Source organism: Lithobates pipiens, unplaced genomic scaffold (genome assembly GCF_037356315.1).
Source record: "Lithobates pipiens isolate NorthernLeopardFrog02 unplaced genomic scaffold, aLitPip1_a1.2 Scaffold_16, whole genome shotgun sequence".
NCBI lineage: Eukaryota > Metazoa > Chordata > Amphibia > Anura > Ranidae > Lithobates > Lithobates pipiens.
Genome location: NW_027507748.1, coordinates 45,143,382 through 45,165,216, shown reverse-complemented (window position 1 = coordinate 45,165,216; position 21,835 = coordinate 45,143,382). Strand labels below are relative to the sequence as shown.

General features: G+C 42.4%; 1 protein-coding gene across 2 annotated transcripts in view; it reads left to right on the top strand.

Moving 5' to 3' along the window:
• Positions 1 to 21,835, top strand: part of LOC143981755 (uncharacterized) — a 64,709-nt gene that overhangs the window by 9,436 nt on the left and 33,438 nt on the right. For both annotated transcript variants that reach the window (XM_077479836.1, XM_077479835.1), the window contains exons 2-3: positions 6,044 to 17,911; positions 18,984 to 19,238. In XM_077479836.1, the coding sequence (XP_077335962.1) occupies positions 6,044 to 17,911; positions 18,984 to 19,238 (12,123 nt within the window). The remainder of the gene's footprint in view (positions 1 to 6,043; positions 17,912 to 18,983; positions 19,239 to 21,835) is intronic.

The window sequence follows — 21,835 nt, the reverse complement described above, 5'->3', positions numbered from 1 at the left end:
CTTTAGGAGGGTGATCAGGGAGGAGATAAAAATAGGTGGTTCGGCCACTTATGTGAATGAGCCCAAAAAGAATCAGCCCTTTATTTTTACATTTTCTGTATGATTTGGCATGGGCGTCATTCAGATAACGCTTTGCATTTTCTAAATGGGTGCAAAAACATTTTCTGGTTGGACAAGATGGAGATTGTAACATCACTGCCCCACTTTTAAATTTGAGAAAGCTTTGCAATTATTGAGAAAATGCATAGTGCTCCCTGAGTAGCACCCATGCCAAGAAAGCCTTTTCTTGTGTTTGAATGCAGCAGAGCAGCCGCTTGGCACGAGACCTTGAAGATAGCAGCAACCACTGTAGTATTGCCCACCAAGCATGACATGGGGTAAAATTTTACTGTGGCTGAAAAGCAAAGTATCGAGGCTGTGCCATGTGTACAACCTCAGCCAGCCACCCATGCAGCTTTAGGAAGGTGATACAAATAGAGATTTGAGCCACCCATGTGAATGAGCCCAAAAAGAACCAAGCCATTTTTTTTTATGTTTGTGTGTGATTTTAAAAACACTATTGCAATTCCGTTGTAATCATTGTAGCATCTGAAATGTCTCTTTTCCAAGAGTTCTTTTAGATCCAATTATAGTTTTTGATAACAAAAGTTACTAACAGGGTAGATTTATGAACTTACTATTGTAAGTAGTATTATGGTGAGTTGGTGATACCTTATCTATGATTTATTGTCAATCCCGAAACCGTATTAACTGGATGATGACATAGAGAGAGATTCCTCAGAAAAGACAATGTGTGCTCTACCTGTATTCTCCCAGCATTCTCTGTTAATGTCGTTTTTTTTAATGACATTTTGGTAAGTTATCTCGTATTGATCAAACACAAAACAAACACATAGGGCAGGTAGTTCCACAATTGTAGATGAAGATTGCAATAAAATGGGAGTTTACTACAACGGTATCTAAAAAAACAGGCTTTCATCTTTTGTCTCTAAGGCAGTTCGGGTGCAAAAATAGAAATAAATATTTTTACTGCGTAGTTTATCTGGAATTCCTCTGCGTGCTACCTAGAGCGAAGATACAGAGGAGAGCGATTACTTATGTCACCATGTCATGAACCTGCCTCAGCATTGGCCAGATCTGGCCCAGCAATGCCGGCTTTTTGCTTCTCTTGCTGGCTTGTGATGTAAACATGAACAGAGTGTCACTAATCGACAATTGGCAGCAGGAGTGGCAAGGTCATTTTATGCCTATGCCTAGTGTTGGGTAGCGGCGGCAAAGACGCAGAATGATCTTGGCCTTCAGCCATTTACCACTACCTAATGAATAACTCATTCAGGGCCAAAGGAGAGACGCAAACATAGACATAGTCACTAGACAGAAGTGGCCACACATATGGAACTTTTAGAAGTACCTGAGCCCGATATTGGGGGGGGGGGCTGGGGGTTTGTAGGGGTGTTTGGGGACCTGCTGATTTCCGGCTCAGCCATTTCAAAAGTTCCCATGTATGATCATTAATCATGTGTCTGTGAAGCTAAATGCACTAAACAATGTCCTCCAACACTTACGTCCCTGCTCCCCACTTAATCAACCATTTCTCCTAATGTGGACCTTCGCTGGTACCATTTTATGCTCTTTCTGTTTTAATACTTACCTTTCTCAAAGTCATCAGGCTGGTCATGTAACACCACGGGGTTTTCTTCATCTTTGCTGCTTCTCTGGGATGGGTGGTCCCTGCTGATGCAGAAAGCCAGACTAACGTGATGATGTCAGCACCATGCTCTCTGCACCTTCAGGGGTGGGGCCTGCCTGAAATGACAGTAACAAGAAACCCTCAATGTTCCAGGTTGGAAGTCATTTAACCTGGAAGACTGAGGTCATCATATGGATAAGAAGAGGGTCTGCAGGGGACATCACAAGATACATCATATGCAGGGCTTTTTTTCAGGGGGAACGTAGGGGAACGCAGTTCCGGCACCTCCAGCACTAAATTTATGTAATGGCAAGGGGTGCTGGGGATGTGCTGGAGGATCTATAGTCTATGGCAACTACGCTGGTGGGGTTCTGATTTTGCACGGGGGTCTATTGTTGCTGGTGGAGGATCTATTGTTGCTGGGAGGGGGTTTTATATTTCTGGGGGTCCGTTGTTGCTGAGAGGAATCTACTGTTGAGAGAGATGTCTATTGTTGCTGGCTGCTGGGAAATCTGTTGTTGCAGTTGGGGGTCTAATGTTGCTGGGGTGGATTTTTGTTGCAGGGGGGCATTGTTGTTTGAGGGAACTGTTGTTGTTGGGGTATCTATTGTTGCTGGCTGCAGGGGATCTATTTTGCTGCTAACAAAATCTATACAAATTACTTAGCGCCACAGAATGATACTTGGTTCTGTATTCTCTAAAAGAGGCGGGACTGGGAGGTGGGTAGGGGGTGGAACCAAAGGACGGTGCTCTGAGGTGGGTAGGGGGAGGAGACATGGGGTGACTTAGAAGGGAGGGAGTTCCTGCACCTATTCTCTGAGAAGAAAAGCCCTGATCATATGTATGTGAAACTAGTTTCAGAAAAGCACATAGAGGAGAATATTCTGATTACCAAAAGCAGTATATGTGCTGTCAGATCTTAAAGTGGTACTAAGCATTTGTTTTTTTACTTCCTTGCATGCTAAGCAGAGGGGTACCCCCCCCCCCCCCCACACACACACACACTACATAACATGCATAGTATGTGTGCAATTAATAATCTGGAACCTAATTAGCACCAAAGTATTATAACAATCTGAATTATATGATTGTACCTGTAGGGCAGGCATGTCCAAAGTCCGGCCCGCGGGCCAATTGTGGCCCGCGGTCCGGTTTTGAACGGCCCGCCTGGTCTTTCTCAATTTATTGTGCTGCGGGATCAGGGCTGTCAGATCAGCCTATCCCCGGCACTGTGAGAAGCTCCGTGAGCTTCAAAAGTGAAAGTAAAGTGTGTCTGTGTGTATGTTACTTTTAATCCGGACCCCCATTCTTATACCATCAAAACTGCTTTTGTAGGGCTTGTGTGTGATATTAGCCAGGACTCCTGCTCCTCTGAAAAGCAATCCATGCACAGATCTCTTTGCAGAGGCATTTGAATGGTGGTAAAGAGGCATTATGTTGCCTCCTCACCACCTGTTTTAAGCCCGTAAATGCAACATCTGTGTGGCTGCGTACTGTGTGTAGGGCAGCCCATTAATTTCAATGGACTTCCCTACTCACAAAAATGCAGGGAAAGAAGCCCCCAAGCTTTTTTTTTTTTTTTTTTTTTTTTTATTGCACTGCACCAAAAGCACCCTACATTTTCCAATGTGTGGGGTACCATTAAGAATTAACGGTGCCCCCTAAAGTGCAGAGCATTCGTCTGTGTGTTGGGAACGAGTGCAACAAAGGCAAGAGAATTCTTGTTGGGCAGTGTATTCGTGCTCGGATGGACACCCTTAGACCGAATTTTCAATGGTTCAAAGAATGTCAGGCAAAATGGTCGGCCCTCAGGCATGTTCACTTCATCAAATCTGGCCCACTTTGAAAAAAGTTTGGACACCCCTGCTGTAGGGTAACTCTGAAGTAGAACTTCAGTTCACCTTCAGGGTGACCCTGGGTGGCTTTGCATGTGTGGGAAATCCTGCACACATGCAGAAGGTCAGGGTCCGGAACACCAGCTTATGCACAGATCTGCAACAGGGCTCACTCAAGACCCAAGCCCTACTGCACATCTGTGCCCACTCAGTGGGCAGGGAGAAAGTCTCACCTAGACGAACAAATGCCTAATGCTGCTTTGAAGCACAAAGAAAGTACTTTGTTCTTCCCTGGGCCCCCTTTCCTCCAGACCCCATTGCAGGCACATGCTTTGAAACTGCTATAATCTCCCCTTTTGTGTAGTCACAAAAATGTTTGACCAGGATGTTGTGGGACTAGTTCTATGCTATTTGTACATGATTCTTTTTTCACCGCAATTCAAAAGCTGTCTGTGTACCTTCCTGAGTAATAAATGCTTTGTCACTGCTAGAGGATGCATGCAATTCTATCGAATGTCTTGTGCAAGAAACCGTCATTCAGAAATGCCCGAGAATAAGAAGAAGGAAATAAACAACTGCTTCTTTTTGATAATTCTGTTAAGAATTAAAGTGTATCTAAACCCAAAAACAAGATTGTAATATAGTGCAGTGCAGAGTATTTATTTATTTATTTTTTTACCTGGCGATCCTGCCAGTAAACACTTTCTGTCCTAGGGTGACAATGCCCCAATGGAGGGACAGTGTTGATGCCCTAGGCTTCCTTGTAAACTTTTGCAGTCTGCTAACTTTCTTTGTTAACGCTTAATAAATGTCACATCTAGATTAGATATTAATTCTTATATACAGTAGATGAAGAGACATTCTGAATTGGTCTTTTCTAAATACCGCGCCTATTCTGGCACTTCTCTCCTATATGTCAAAATAATAATTTATTTTACTGGAAAATTACTCAGAACCCCCAAACATTATATTTGTTTTTTTTTAGCAGAGACCCTAGGGAATAAAATGGCAGTCATTGCACCTTTTTATGTCACATAGTATTTGTGCAGCAAGTTTTCAAACAGTTTTTTTTGGAAAATGAATAATAAAAAAAAAAAAAACCCACTAAAGTTAGCCCAATTTTTTTTATATAATGTGAAAGATGAGGTTACGCTGAGTAAATAGATACCTAACATGTTATGCTTTAAAATTGCGCACACTCGTGGAATGGTGCCAAACGTCGATACTTAAAAATCTCCATAGGCAACGCTTTAAACTTTCTTTACATGTTACCAGTTTAGAGTCACAGAGGAGGTCTAGAATTATTGCAAAGCTCTAATGTTTGGGGTGATACCTCACATCTGTGGGTTGAACACCGTTTACATATGTAGGTGCAATGTACGTATGCGTTTGCTTCTGTGTGCGAGCACACGGGGACAGGGGCGCTTTAAGGTTTTTTTTTTTTTTTATTCTTTATATTATTTTTTTTTACACTTTCCCTTTAAATTATTATTTTTCTTTTTCATCACTTTTATTCCTATTACAAGGAATGTAATAGGAGAAATATGGGGTCTATAAGACCCACATCTCTCCTCAAGGCTGGAAAGACTGAGATAAAAATAAAAAAAAAGAAGCAATCTCAGCATTTCTAGCCAAGTATAAAGCAGCATTTACATTATGATGTGACGTCATAACGTCGCATCCGGCCTCTGAAGGTCATAGAGACTCCAGGGGACCATCTGGTCCACGGTATTTTCTATGGTATACTTCCGCCACAGGTAGATTCCTTCTCCTTCTCGGTAGAAGCACCAGAGGGTGGCCGGAGCGGTTGCCCCCCCCCCCCCCCCCTGTAAAAACAATCAAGCAGCTGAATAGCCCAGGGCCCGCTTAGTGTTGATTCTTCCAGCATTCTTCCAGCATAATATATATTACACTTTTGCAGCCAAATTGGAGGAACACCTATATTAGAATTGTTACATGTTACCAATGACATAGAGTAACTGTAAAAAAAAATTACTGGTTACCTTTTTACTTTGTTAAAATCTTTATTTGCTCTCCTACTTTGTAACATGTAAGAGGCGGCTGCGGAGAAGTGTTTAATGTTATTAACCCTATCTGTACAGGGTTGGCAGTTCTTCGTTATAAGCAGTAAACCAAGTGTGAACAAAGTCTGCTCTAACTTAGGGTTACTAATTTATAAACCACCCTACTGCAATGTACAGTACGTTAAAGAGACATAGCTCAATCTGTGCGGGGAAAAAGACACTGCAAGCCAGTCCAAAAATTGTAGGATCAGCCACCACACCTTCTCTTTAGAAACATCTAAAATGGTAAGAAATGTTTTTAGTTGTTTTTTTTGGTGCTTTGGGAACAAATTACAAACATAAAGTGAGGTTTTCTTCAACATAAAATATACATTTGGCATGTAAGGAATTTATTAATGCAGAGTTGTAACGTTACTAAAAACATTGTTGTACATGAATGTATTTTGGATCTAAAATGCATCTTCTGTTATAAACTTTATTGATTTGCATTCTAGATGTTTCAACGGACAGTACAACTGATGCTGCCTCAAGTGACGGCACCACAAGTATAAGTCTGACTGCAGAAAATAGTACAATTAATACAGGACAGACAAGCACTTCATTAGGCAGAACTTTAGAATCATCATCCGATGCAGTTGTCAATACTTCCTCAATCACAGAAACTAATTCTACACTGGGATCAACCACAGATACTTTGAGTAACACCCAAAGCCCTTCCCCAGAAGAGTCCACTACTGGTGCAAGTGTATCTAAGGAAAGTATGTTATCCAGTACTGACAGCACTACCAACCAGCCTGGTACAACAGCCTTTCCTACAGAGTCATCTACTGTATCTGTATCTACTGTATCTTCATCAACAGAGGCTATCTCCACTTCACAACCTCAAAGTTCTTCAGGAACCTCAGCTGCTGTGGAATCCACATCATTTTCATCATCTGTCAGCCTTACTGATACATCCATCACAACAGCAGAAAGTACTACTCCACTAGTGGTGACAACATCATCTGTTGTTTCTTCAGGATCTGTCTCAGAATCATTGACCACGACTGAAGATACAACACTTTCAATTGCCGACACTTCAATAACAGCAGGAAGTTTGTCAACATCACAGTCAACCTTTTCAGAAACTCTATCTACAGGAACAACAGACACAACCACAAGTGCTTTCCTAAGCTCTTTAATGACCTCAACTGTAGCTGAATCTACATCATTGTTGTCATCTGTAAATCCTACAGACACATCTACTGTACCAGTGGAGAACTCGACCCCAGGTGCGACAACATTGTCTTCAGTTTCCACTGGGACAGTTCCAGAATCCCTAACAACAAGTGCTGATACTTTAACATCTTCAAATGTAGATACTTCAGCTACCACTGGTAGTTTGTCAACAGCCTTCTCTACAGAGTCATCGGCTGTATCTTCATCTACAGAGGCTATCTCCACTTCTCAACCTCAAAGTTCTTCAGGAACCTCAGCTGCTGTAGAATCCACATCATTTTCATCATCTGTCAGCCTTACTGATACATCCATCTCAACAGCAGAAAGTACCACTCCACTGGTGACAACATCTGTTGTTTCTTCAGGATCTGTCTCAGAATCATTCACTACAAGTGCAGCTACAACCCTTTCACTTGCTGATACTTCAGTAACAACAGGTAGTTTGTCAACATCACAGTCAACCTTTTCAGAAACTCTATCTATAGAAACAACAGACACAACCATAAGTGCTTTCCTAAGCTCTTCAATTACCTCAACTACAGATGAATCTACATCATTCTTGTCATCTATAAATCCTACAGACACATCCACTCTTCCAGTGGAGAACTCGACCCCAGGTGAGACAACATTGTCTTCAGTTTCCACTTGGACAGTTCCAGAATCCCTAACAACAAGTGCTGATACTTTAACATCTTCAAATGCAGATACTTCAGCTACCACTGGAAGTTTGTCAACAGCCTTCTCTACAGAGTCATCTACTTTATCTTCATCTACAGACTCTTTCTCCACTTCTCACCCTCAAAGTTCTTCAGGAACCTCAGCTGCTGTAGAATCCACATCATTTTCATCATCTGCCAGCCTTACTGATACATCCATCTCAACAGCAGAAAGTACCACTCCACTGGTGACAGCATCTGTTGTTTCTTCAGGATCTGTCTCAGAATCATTGACCACGACTGCAGCTACAACACTTTCAATTGCCGACACTTCAGTAACAACAGGCAGTTTGTCAACATCACAGTCAACCTTTTCAGAAACTATATCTACAGGAACAACAGACACAACCACAAGTGCTTTCCTAAGCTCTTCAATTACCTCAACTATAGGTGAATCTACATCAATGTTGTCATCTGTAAATCCTACAGACACATCCACTGTTCCAGTGGAGAGCTCGACCCCAGGTGTGACAACATTGTCTTCAGTTTCCACTGGGACAGTTCCAGAATCCCTAACAACAAGTGCTGATACTTTAACATCTTCAAATGTAGATACTTCACCTACCACTGGTAGTTTATCAACAGCCTTCTCTACAGAGTCATCTACTGTATCTTCCTCTACAGACGCTTTCTCCACTTCTCAACCTCAAAGTTCTTCAGGAACCTCAGCTGCTGTAGAATCCACATCATTTTCATCATCTGTCAGCCTTACTGATACATCCATCACAACAGCAGAAAGTACCACTCCACTGGTGACATCATCTGTTCTTTCTTCAGGGTCTGTCTCAGAATCATTGACCACAACTGCAGCTACAACACTTTCAATTGCCGACACTTCAGTAACAACAGGCAGTTTGTCAACAACACAGTCAACCTTTTCAGAAACTATATCTACAGGAACAACAGACACAACCACAAGTGCTTTCCTAAGCTCTTCAATTACCTCAACTATAGGTGAATCTACATCAATGTTGTCATCTGTAAATCCTACAGACACATCCACTGTACCAGTGGAGAGCTCGACCCCAGGTGCGACAACATTGTCTTCTGTTTCCACTGGAACAGTTCCGGAATCCCTAACAACAAGTGCTGATACCTTCACATCTTCAAATGTAGATACTTCAGCTACCACTGGTAGTTTGTCAACAGCCTTCTCTACAGAGTCATCTACTTTATCTTCATCTACAGATGCTTTCTCCACTTCTCAACCTGAAAGTTTTTCAGGAACCTCAGCTGCAGTAGAATCCACATCATTTTCATCATCTGTCAGCCTTACTGATACATCCATCTCAACAGCAGAAAGTACCACTCCACTGGTGACAACATTATCTGTTGTTTCTTCAGGATCTGTCTCTGAATCATTGACCACAACTGCAGCTACAACACTTTCACTTGCCGATACTTCCATAACAACAGGCAGTTTGTCAACATCACAGTCAACCTTTTCAGAAACTCTATCTACAGGAATAACAGACACAACCACAAGTGCTTTCCTAAGCTCTTCAATGACCCCAACTATAGCTGAATCTACATCATTGTTGTCGTCTGTAAATCCTACAGACACATCCACTGTACCAGTGGAGAGCTCGACCCCAGGTGTGACGACATTGTCTTCAATTTCCACTGGGACGGTTCCAGAATCCCTAACAACAAGTGCTGATACTTTAACATCTTCAAATACAGATACTTCAGCTACCACTGGTAGTTTGTCAACAGCCTTCTCTACAGAGTTATCTACTGTATCTTCCTCTACAGACGCTTTCTCCACTTCTCAACCTCAAAGTTCTTCAGGAACCTCAGCTGCTGTAGAATCCACATCATTTTCATCATCTTTAAGCCTTACTGATACATCCATCTCAACAGCAGAAAGTACCACTCCACTGGTGACAACATCATCTGTTGTTTCTTCAGGATCTGTCTCAGAATCATTGATCACGACTGAAGCTACAACACTTTCACTTGCCGATACTTCAATAACAACAGGCAGTTTGTCAACATCACAGTCAACCTTTTCAGAAACTCTCTCTATAGGAGCAACAGACACAACTACAAGTGCTTTCCTAAGCTCTTTAATGACCTCAACTGTAGCTGAATCTACATCATTGTTGTCATCTGTTAATCCTACAGACACATCCACGGTACCAGCGGAGAGCTCGAATCCAGGTGTGACGACATTATCTTCAATTTCCACTGTGACAGTTCCAGAATCCCTAACAACAAGTGCTGATACCTTCACATCTTCAAATGCAGATACTTCAGCTACCACTGGTAGTTTGTCAACAGCCTTCTCTACAGAGTCATCTACTGTATCTTCATCTACAGACGCTTTCTCCACTTCTCAACCTCAAAGTTCTTCCGGAACCTCAGCTTCCTTAGAATCCACATCATTTTCATCATCTGTCAGCCTTACCGATACATCCATCACAACAGCAGAAAGTACCACTCCACTGGTGACAACATCATCTGTTGTTTCTTCAGGATCTGTCTCAGAATCATTGACCACGACTGAAGCTACAACACTTTCACTTGCCGATACTTCAGTAACAACAGGCAGTTTGTCAACATCACAGTCAACCTTTTCAGAAATTCTATCTACAGGAACAACAGACACAACCACAAGTGCTTTCCTAAGTTCTTTAATGACCTCAACTATAACTGAATCTACATCATTGTTGTCATCTGTAAATCCTACAGACACATCCACTGTACCAGTGGAGAACTCGACCCCTGGTGTGACAACATTGTCTTCAGTTTCCACTGGGACAGTTCCAGAATCCCTAACAACAAGTGCTGATACTTTAACATCTTCAAATGCAGATACTTCAGCTACCACTGGTAGTTTGTCAACAGCCTTCACTACAGAGTCATCTACTGTATCTTCATCTACAGACGCTTTCTCCACTTCTCAACCTCAAAGTTCTTCAGGAACCTCAGCTGCTGTAGAATCCACATCATTTTCATCATCTTTAAGCCTTACTGATACATCCATCTCAACAGCAGAAAGTACCACTCCACTGGTGACAACATCATCTGTTGTTTCATCAGGATCTGTCTCAGAATCATTGACCACGACTGAAGCTACAACACTTTCACTTGCTGATACTTCAATAACAACAGGCAGTTTGTCAACATCACAGTCAACCTTTTCAGAAATGCTATCTACAGGAACAACAGACACAACCACAAGTGCTTTCCTCAGCTCTTTAATGACCTCAACTATAGCTGAATCTACATCATTGTTGTCATCTGTAAATCCTACAGACACATCCACGGTACCAGTGGAGAGCTCGACCCCAGGTGTGACAACATTGTCTTCTGTTTCCACTGGGACAGTTCCAGAATCCCTAACAACAAGTGCTGATACCTTCACATCTTCAAATGTAGATACTTCAGCTACCACTGGTAGTTTGTCAACAGCCTTCTCTACGGAGTCATCTACTGTATCTTCATCTACAGACGCTTTCTCCACTTCTCAACCTCAAAGTTCTTCAGGAACGTCAGCTTCTGTAGAATCCACATCATTTTCATCATCTTTAAGCCTTACTGATACATCCATCTCAACAGCAGAAAGTACCACTCCACTGGTGACAACATCATCTGTTGTTTCGTCAGGATCTGTCTCAGAATCATTGACCACGACTGAAGCTACAACACTTTCACTTGCCGATACTTCAATAACAACAGGCAGTTTGTCAACATCACAGTCAACCTTTTCAGAAATTCTATCTACAGGAACAACAGACACAACCACAAGTGCTTTCCTCAGCTCTTTAATGACCTCAACTATAGCTGAATCTACATCATTGTTATCATCTGTAAATCCTACAGACACATCCACTGTGCCAGTGGAGAGCTCGACCCCAGGTGTGACAACATTGTCTTCAGGTTCCACTGGGACAGTTCCAGAATCCCTAACAACAAGTGCTGATACTTTAACATCTTCAAATGCAGATACATCCGCTACCACTGGTAGTTTGTCAACAGCCTTCTCTACAGAGTCATCTACTGTATCTTCATCTACAGACGCTTTCTCCACTTCTCAACCTCAAAGTTCTTCAGGAACCTCCGCTGCAGTAGAATCCACATCATTTTCGTCATCTGTAAGCCTTACTGATACATCCATCACAACAGCAGAAAGTACCACTCCACTGGTGACATCCTCTGTTGTTTCTTCAGGATCTGTCCCAGAATCATTGACCACAAGAGCAGCTACAACATTCTCACTTACTGATACTGCAGTAACAACAGGCAGTTTGTCAACATCACAGTCAAACTTTTCAGAAACTCTATCTACAGGAACAACAGACACAACCACAAGTGCTTTTCTAAGCTCTTTAATGACCTCAACTGTAGCTGAATCTACATCAGTGTTGTCATCTGTAAATCCTACAGACACATCCACTGTACTGGTGGAGAGCTCGACCCCAGGTGCGACAACATTGTCTTCAATTTCCACTGTGACAGTTCCAGAATCCCTAACAACAAGTGCTGATACTTTAACAACTTCAAATGTAGATACTTCAGCTACCACTGGTAGTTTGTCAACAGCCTTCTCTACAGAATTATCTACTGTATCTACATCTACAGAGGCTATCCTCACTTCTCAACCTCAAAGTTCTTCAGGAACATCAGCTGCTGTAGAATCCACATCATTTTCATCATCTGTCAGTCTTACTGATACATCCATCACAACAGCAGAAAGTACCACTCCACTGGTGACAACATCATCTGTTGTTTCTTCAGGATCTGTCTCAGAATCATTGACCACGACTGAAGCTACAACACTTTCACTTGCTGATACTTCAGTAACAACAGGCAGTTTGTCAACATCACAGTCAACCTTTTCAGAAATTCTATCTACAGGAACAACAGACACAACCACAAGTGCTTTCCTAAGTTCTTTAATGACCTCAACTATAACTGAATCTACATCATTGTTGTCATCTGTAAATCCTACAGACACATCCACTGTACCAGTGGAGAACTCGACCCCAGGTGTGACAACATTGTCTTCAGTTTCCACTGGGACAGTTCCAGAATCCCTAACAACAAGTGCTGATACTTTAACATCTTCAAATGTAGATACTTCAGCTACCACTGGTAGTTTGTCAACAGCCTTCTCTACAGAGTCATCTACTGTATCTTCATCTACAGACGCTTTCTCCACTTCTCAATCTCAAAGTTCTTCAGGAACCTCAGCTGCTGTAGAATCCACATCATTTTCATCATCTGTCAGCCTTACTGATACATCCATCTCAACAGCAGAAAGTACCACTCCACTGGTGACATCATCTGTTTTTTCTTCAGGATCTGTCCCAGAATCGTTGACCACAAGTGCAGCTACAACACTTTCACTTGCTGATACTTCAGTAACAACAGGCAGTTTGTCAACATCACAGTCAACCTTTTCAGAAATTCTATCTACAGGAACAACAGACACAACCACAAGTGCTTTCCTAAGTTCTTTAATGACCTCAACTATAACTGAATCTACATCATTGTTGTCATCTGTAAATCCTACAGACACATCCACTGTACCAGTGGAGAACTCGACCCCAGGTGTGACAACATTGTCTTCAGTTTCCACTGGGACAGTTCCAGAATCCCTAACAACAAGTGCTGATACTTTAACATCTTCAAATGTAGATACTTCAGCTACCACTGGTAGTTTGTCAACAGCCTTCTCTACAGAGTCATCTACTGTATCTTCATCTACAGACGCTTTCTCCACTTCTCAATCTCAAAGTTCTTCAGGAACCTCAGCTGCTGTAGAATCCACATCATTTTCATCATCTGTCAGCCTTACTGATACATCCATCTCAACAGCAGAAAGTACCACTCCACTGGTGACATCATCTGTTTTTTCTTCAGGATCTGTCCCAGAATCGTTGACCACAAGTGCAGCTACAACATTTTCACTTGCTGATACTTCAGTAACAACAGGCAGTTTGTCAACATCACAGTCAACCTTTTCAGAAACTCTATCTACAGGAACAACAGACACAACCACAAGTGCTTTCCTAAGCTCTTTAACGACCTCAACTGTAGCTGAATCTACATCAATGTTGTCATCTGTTAATCCTACAGACACATCCACTGTACCAGTGGAGAACTCGACCCCAGGTGTGACAACATTGTCTTCATTTTCCACTGGGACAGTTCCAGAATCCCTAACAACAAGTGCTGATACTTTAACATCTTCAAATGCAGATACTTCAGCTACCACTGGTAGTTTGTCAACAGCCTTCTCTACAGAGTCATCTACTGTATCTTCATCTACAGACGCTTTCTCCACTTCTCAACCTCAAAGTTCTTCAGGAACCTCAGCTGCTGTAGAATCCACATCATTTTTATCATCTTTAAGCCTTACTGATACATCCATCTCAACAGCAGAAAGTACCACTCCACTGGTGACAGCATCATCTGTTGTTTATTCAGGATCTGTCTCAGAATCATTGACCACGACTGCAGATACAACACTTTCACTTGCCGATACTTCAATAACAACAGGCAGTTTGTCAACATCACAGTCAACCTTTTCAGAAACTATATCTACAGGAATAACAGACACAACCACAAGTGCTTTCCTAAGCTCTTTAACGACCTCAACTATAGCTGAATCTACATCAATGTTGTCATCTGTAAATCCTACAGACACATCCACTGTACCAGTGGAGAACTCGACCCCAGGTGTGACGACATTGTCTTCTGTTTCCACTGGGACAGTTTCAGAATCCCTAACAACAAGTGCTGATCGTTTAACGTCTTCAAATGCAGATACTTCAACTACCACTGTCAGTTTGTCAACGGCCTTCTCTACAGAGTCATCTATTGTATCTACATCAACAGAGGCCATCTCCACTTCTCAATCTCAAAGTTCTTCAGGAACCTCAGCTGCTGTAGAATCCACATCATTTTCATCATCTGTCAGCCTTACTGATACATCCATCTCAACAGCAGAAAGTACCACTCCACTGGTGACAACATCATCTGTTGTTTCTTCCGGATCTGTCTCAGAATCATTGACCACGACTGAAGCTACAACACTTTCACTTGCTGATACTTCAATAACAAGAGGCAGTTTGTCAACATCACAGTCAATCTTTTCAGAAACTCTATCTACAGGAACAACAGACACAACCACAAGTGCTTCCCTAAGCTCTTTAATGACCTCAACTATAGCTGATACCTTCACATCTTCAAATGTAGATACATCAGCTACCACTGGTAGTTTGTCAACAGCCTTCTCTACAGAGTCATCTACTGTATCTTCATCTACAGACGCTTTCTCCACTTCTCAACCTCAAAGTTCTTCAGGAACCTCAGCTGCTGTAGAATCCACATCATTTTCATCATCTGTCAGCCTTACTGATACATCCATCTCAACAGCAGAAAGTACCACTCCACTGGTGACAGCATCATCTGTTGTTTCTTCAGGATCTGTCTCTGAATCATTGACCACAACTGCAGCTACAACACTTTCAATTGCCGACACTTCAGTAACAAGAGGTAGTTTGTCAACATCACAGTCAACCTTTTCAGAAACTCTATCTACAGGAACAACAGACACAACCACAAGTGCTTCCCTAAGCTCTTCAATTACCTCAACTATAGGTGAATCTACATCAATGTTGTCATCTGTAACTCCTACAGACACATCCACTGTGCCAGTGAAGAGCTCGACACCAGGTGCGACAACATTGTCTTCAGTTTCCACTGGAACAGTTCCAGAATCCCTAACAACAAGTACTAATACTTTAACATCTTCAAATACTGATACTTCAGCTACCACTGGTCGTTTGTCAACAGCCTTCTCTACAGAGTCACCTACTGTATCTTCATCAACTGCTGTTTCTACAGGATCTGTCCCGGAATCATTTACCACAAACACTGCTACAACATTGTCAATTACTGAGACTTCAGTAACAACAGGTAGTTTGTCAACATTACAGTCAACCATTTCAGAAACTCTATCTACAAAAACGACCGACACAAGTGCTTTCCTAAGCTCTTCAATTACCTCAACTGTAGCTGAATCTACATCATTGTTGCCATCTGTAACTCCTACAAATACATCTAATATAACAGTGGACAGCTCGACTTTGGGTGTAACAAGCTTGTCTTTAATTTCCACTGGAACAGTTCCAGAATCCTTAACAACAACTCTCTCTACAGGTACAACCTTCACAACAAGTGTTCTTCTAAGTTCTTCAACTAAAGCTGAATCTACATCATTATTTTCATCAGTAAATCCTAGTACAGCTAGCTCAAACTCTGCTGATCAATTGTCTTCAAGCACAGCTACCACAGCATCCATAGAAACAGGGTCTACTGCAAGCAGCAGTACAATAAGACCTGCTGTTGAAACAACTGCAAATACAATAACAACATTTGCTCAAACAGGGTCTACTGCAACCAGTACAACAAACGGTTCTGAGAAATCGACTTCAACCACAACAACCGCATCCACACCAACAGGGTCCACGACAACAAGTTCAAATACCACTCCTGAACAAACAACATTGACCACAACAACAGCATCAACACATACAGGGCCTGCAACAATCCCTTCTGAGCAGTCAACCTTAGCCACAACAGCATCCTCCCAAACAGGTTCCATCGTGACCAGCACCACCATCACTTCTGAGCAATCAGCCTCAGCCACAACAATATTATCTGAGCAACCAACGCAAACCATTAAAACTGCATATGCACAAACAGGCTCAGCTACAACTACCACATCTCCCCTTGGATTGACCAGTACAGCTAATCCAAACACTGCTGATCAGTTAAGTTCAAGCACAGGTAAAACAACATCCATACAGACAGGTTTTACCACAAGCAGCACCAGTACAGCAAACCCTTCTGAGCAGTTAACGTTGACCACAATAACAGCAGCCACACAAACTGGGTCTACCACAAACAGTGCAGCAAGCACTTCCACACAATCAACCTTGACCACAACAACAGCATCCACACCAACAGGGTCCATGGCAGCTAGTACATCAAACCCCTCTGAGCAGTTAACAGTGACCACAACAGCAGCATCCACACATACAGGGTCTACCGCAACCAGTACACCAACCGCTACCAGTCAACCAACCTCGACCACAACAACAGCATCCACACAAACTGGGTCTGCCACTAACAGTGCAACAACCACTTCCAGTCAATCAACTTTGACCACAACAACAGCATTAACACAAACTGGATCTACCACTAACAGTGCAACAACCACTTCCAAACAATCAACCTCATCCACAACACTCACATCCACACCAACAGGGTCCACAGCTACCAGTACAGCAAACCCTTTTATACAGTCAACTTTGACCACAACAGCATCCTCACAAACTGATTCTACCACCAACAGTACAATAACCATTTCCAAACAATCAACATTAACCACAACAACAGCATCCATACCAACAGGGTTCATGGCAACTAGTACAGCAAACCCTTCTGAGCAGTTAACGTTGACCACAACAGCAGCATCCACACATACAGGGTCTACCACAACCAGTACACCAACCACTAGCAATCCATTAACATCAACCACAACAACAGCATTCACACAAACTGGGTCTGCCACTAACAATTCAACAACCACTTCCAAACAGTCAACCTTGACCACAACAACAACATCTACACCAACAGGGTCTATGGCAACCAGTACAGTAAACCCTTCTGAGCAGTCAACGTTAACTACAACAGCCACATCCACAACACATGCAGGGTCTGCTGCAACCAATACAACAGCTACTTCCAGTCAATCAACCTCAGCCACAACAAAAGCATCTACACAAACTGGGTCTACCATTAACAATGCAACAGCCACTTCCAAACAATCAACCTCATCCACAGCGAGCACATTCACACCAACAGAGTCTACAGCAACTAGTACAGCAAACTCTTCTGGACAGTCAACGTTGACCACAACAACAGCATCCACACCAACAGGGTCCACAGCAACAAGTACAGCAAATCCTTCTGGGCAGTCTTCATTGACCACAGCAACAGCATCCACACATACAGGGTCTACCACAACCAGTACAACAATCACTTCCAATCAATCAACATCAACCCCAACAACAGCATCCACACAAACAGGCTCTAGCACAATCAACTCAACTACCCTTGTTCAGCAATTAATGTCAACCTTAGCCAGTACAACATCCACTTCTGGAGGGTCTTCAACAACAAGCTCAACGCGTGCTACCACAACAAATACTAGCCCTGTAACTACTAATACCCCTACCGCAACTACCACCACTACTACACCAACCACTCCTACTTCTACTACAACCACCACCACTTCTACAACACCAACTACTCCTACTTCTACTACAACCACCACCGCTACTACAACACCAACTACTACTACTTCTACTACAACTACCACCACTACTACAACATCTTCAGTTTGCAGTAAGTTATCAAGGTATTATAGATGGTAGAGATATTATAGTAATAGAAATAGGCAAGTGCTGTACTTGTATTATTTGAGATTATTGGCTGGCTACAAATTTTAGGCATATGCTGATCTGAACTTCCAGATTAAATCATCCAAATACCTTCTAGGTGCAAAGTGTTACAGTTTGTTTTACATCTTACAGAGAAGGACCCTAACTTTAGATAGATTAGGGGAAGGTTATGGCCCCTAACAGTTTTTGTTTTGCTGTCTGTCCTCCGTCGGGGAGATTGCCCTTCTCTTCTTGTTCCAACAGGAAGTAAGAAAAATGTCTCCAACCAGAAAACTAGTACACCAAAACCAGTGCCCTCTTTGGAAAACTTCCCCTTTATTCTTGTTCTGGGCATAACTTAAAATTTGGGATTTCCTCTCACTTTTACTCTTCGTGACAATGGTTACCAGGACAAAAAGAGAGAGAAAATCTCCCTAATGGGGATACAATCAGCAATAAAAACCTGACAGGTGTCCCTCTCCATGTTATCCAAATCTAACAAAAATACAACTTTAGCTATGCTCTAAGAAAGGCAAACAATGTGAGAACCATGCTTACTTGGTGAGCATCTAAGTGATCATTAGGTTAGTTCCACCTTGATATAAGCTAGGTTATAAGCTAGGTTCCATTAAATTTATTTGTGATACATATAGGCAAATAGGCTGTTCACTCTGCGCTTTGCAAGGGATTTTTCCTAGAGCTTAATATATGAGGTGAAGCTCTACTGACATCATCCAGTCATTATTTTTTTTCCTTGCACAAAAATGAGTATTCTTTGAAAAGTGAAATTTTGCTGTGTTTAATAAGCTCTGAAGAATATTCCCTTGCACGGTGGAACTACCCTTGCAAAGTGCACAGCCTGTTTGCCTTTAGTAAATTAACCCCATAGTGCCAAAAGCTTTTGAAGCTACATTTGTAATCAATTTAGATTCCGATAGAGATTAGATATGTACTATATTGAAACATCAGTTTATATGTTTCCGGACTGCACTAAAAGAGATCAGGGTAAGATTATTATTTTGTGTGTTTTTTTGCAGCAAAAGCATCGGTTTCTATACAATTCACGAGCGTCACCAGTGATACGATTGTAATCAGACTAATTAAAGAAGGGGCATCGGCAGACGCTCAGTACAATGTAACCTTGTCCACTGAGGGCATCACTAAAAATGTAATTGATACAAAGGCATCCAGTGTCACCTTCTCAGACCTTCTTCCATCAGTACAATATACCATCTATACCCAACAAAATTCCTGTCCACAGAAAGCAAAATTCAACACCACCATCTGGACAAGTAAGTAAATGTGTTTATGGGCGAACTAAGCTTGTTTTGTGCCAATAAGTCCAAGACAATTTTTAAAAGCTGAGAATGAATCTATTGCATGCATTTACAGCATAAATGTAACTGCTTAGGGCTAAGTGTAGGATACATACATGGGTCCAAGTGGTTTTATCAATTTCCGTCATGACTTAAAAATGAATTATGTACACTCATTCCTCCTGACCCCATTTCCCACCAAAGGACACACACATTGTGTGACATGGATTTAAACCAGTAACAGGAGCTCTTTTTATTAACAAAAATGTTACCATCATATATGCCAAAACACCCATATAAAACAGTAAATCATTCTGAACAACCAGCTCAAAAAACAACCATGGCCTCATTCCTAATTGTTGCCGCGATTAAAAGAGGAGGGGGTCATAGAAGGCAAATGTACATAAACCACAACTTGACCTATCTAGCCAGACTACACTACTACATGGGCACTTTTTAGCCCATAACACTGCCCCATGAGACTTAACCCAAATGGATACCATCAATGTCAAGCACACCATGGGGAATCTCAGTAACATCAGATGGGAACCCCAACTTCTGATGTAATAATTAATCACTTTCCTTTCACAATTAATTTCCCACCAATTTACCCTATCAATTTATTCCACCCAGTCATACAAAATAATGGGCACGTGGATGAGAAAGCTACTCTATCCAGCTCCCGAGACCACCTTACAGCTTCTCCTACTCAATCATTTCACCAAACATTCGGTATCTCCCTTCCCAGACTTATAATAGCATCTAGACACCTGTGTAGCTGTATTTTCGCTGGTAATTTTTTAATTGAGCAATTCAGATTAAACAAGTTTTCTTTTCAAAAGTTTTATTGGTAACAGGTACAGAACAGGAAGAATGCGACATAGGTGTAGCTTAATGCGATATGCACAGACACGTTAGTTCAATGGTAAAAGATTTACATATGCATAACAGGAGAAAAATATGGGTCAAAGCACAATTAACCTGCACATTTCTCGTAACTGTGAACATTTGTAAGACACGAACAATAGGAGGCTAAAGCCTCAACCGAGGTAAACCGTACAGAACAGAGTTCCAATGTTCAGTTGGGAGGATCAGATGAGCTAAACCTTAGGGGTAAACGTACATGTCAACCGTAAGTGCAGTGAAGGTGGGGGGCAATAGGAGAGGGAAGAAGGAAGTAAAAGGAGGGAAGGAAGCCAGTTAGGATAAGTAAGGCTTGGGAAGAGGACAAGAAGAAGGAGGAAAGGAGAAAGCCGGGCCGCCCACATGGGCCCACAATGATGTATTTTTTAGAACTTTGGTATGGTAATGCAGATCACGGTGCCATTAGGTGGTCATCGGAAATTTGGGGGTAGGAAATGATCGATCCAGGGTTGCCATATTCTAATGTGATGAGGAATCTTATCCACTATAGTGGCTTCAATCTTACTGTAGACCATCGCCTGGGTGACCCTATTCTTAACTCCGGCTATGTGTAAAGTAGGGCTTTTCCACGCCCTAGCGATGGTCAGCTTAGCCGCTGAGGTGACTTGTAAAAGCAGTCGTTGTTGTGCCTTAGTAAGGTCCGTAGGGGTGAGATTAAACACGTTTTAAGAAAGTTGTGCTGCTAATAGAAAGGGAAATGTGATGGGTAGTTCTGGGTTGTGTACTTTGCTCGGCATCCTGGTCCTACTTTAATTCCCTTTAAGCACTTTCGTGACTCAGTATTTGTTGTGCCCGTAATCCGCTTGAACAGGGCTCAATATATTCACTGTTTTGTTTAGAAAGTACATACGGAAATATCATTACTCAAATCGGCAAAGCTACTGTACAGGCTATGCAGGTGCACTTTCTTGACTTTATGAAGTTTAATCCTCTTGCTCGGAGCACAAAGAGTGTCGGTTAAAACAAAAAAGCCATGTTCTAAGAACATATCAATGCTGTTCTATTTTATTAAGGGCATTTAAGGCGTTGTGTCCCTTTGGCCATTTTTAATCTACCTTTCAAAATCTCTTTAAAGCGGGAGTCCGCCGGGACTCCGCGTTTTTTTTTTTTTTTTTTTAAAGCCAGCAGCTACAAATACTGCAGCTGCTGACTTTTAAAATAGTGACACTTACCTGTCCAGCGCGCCCGCGATGTCGGCACCCGAAGCCGATCTCTCGATCGTCTCTCGGGTGCTGCCGCCGCCATCTTGGGTATGGGAATCAGGAAATGGAGCCTTTCGGCTTCATTTCCCGGTTCCCTACTGCGCATGCGCGAGTTGCGCTGTGCAATAAGGACGGTCCCCGCTGCCTCTGGGATCTGTGTGTTTCCCAGCAGGCAGCGGGGCACTTGCGGAAAGGGGCGGGCACTTGCGGAAAGGGGCGTAATCTACGCCCCTTTCCGCAGAGAGCTATCCCGGAAGTGTGTGCAGACACCTGTACTGTACAGGTATCTGCACCCCCCTCCCCCCTGAAAGGTGCCAATTGTGGCGCCGGAGGGGGGGAGGGTTCTGATGAGCGGAAGGTCCACTTTAGGGTGGACCTCCGCTTTAAAAAAGCATGGGACAAATTAAAGAGGCATGTAAATGCCCCCTTGCAACCATAAAACTGAAT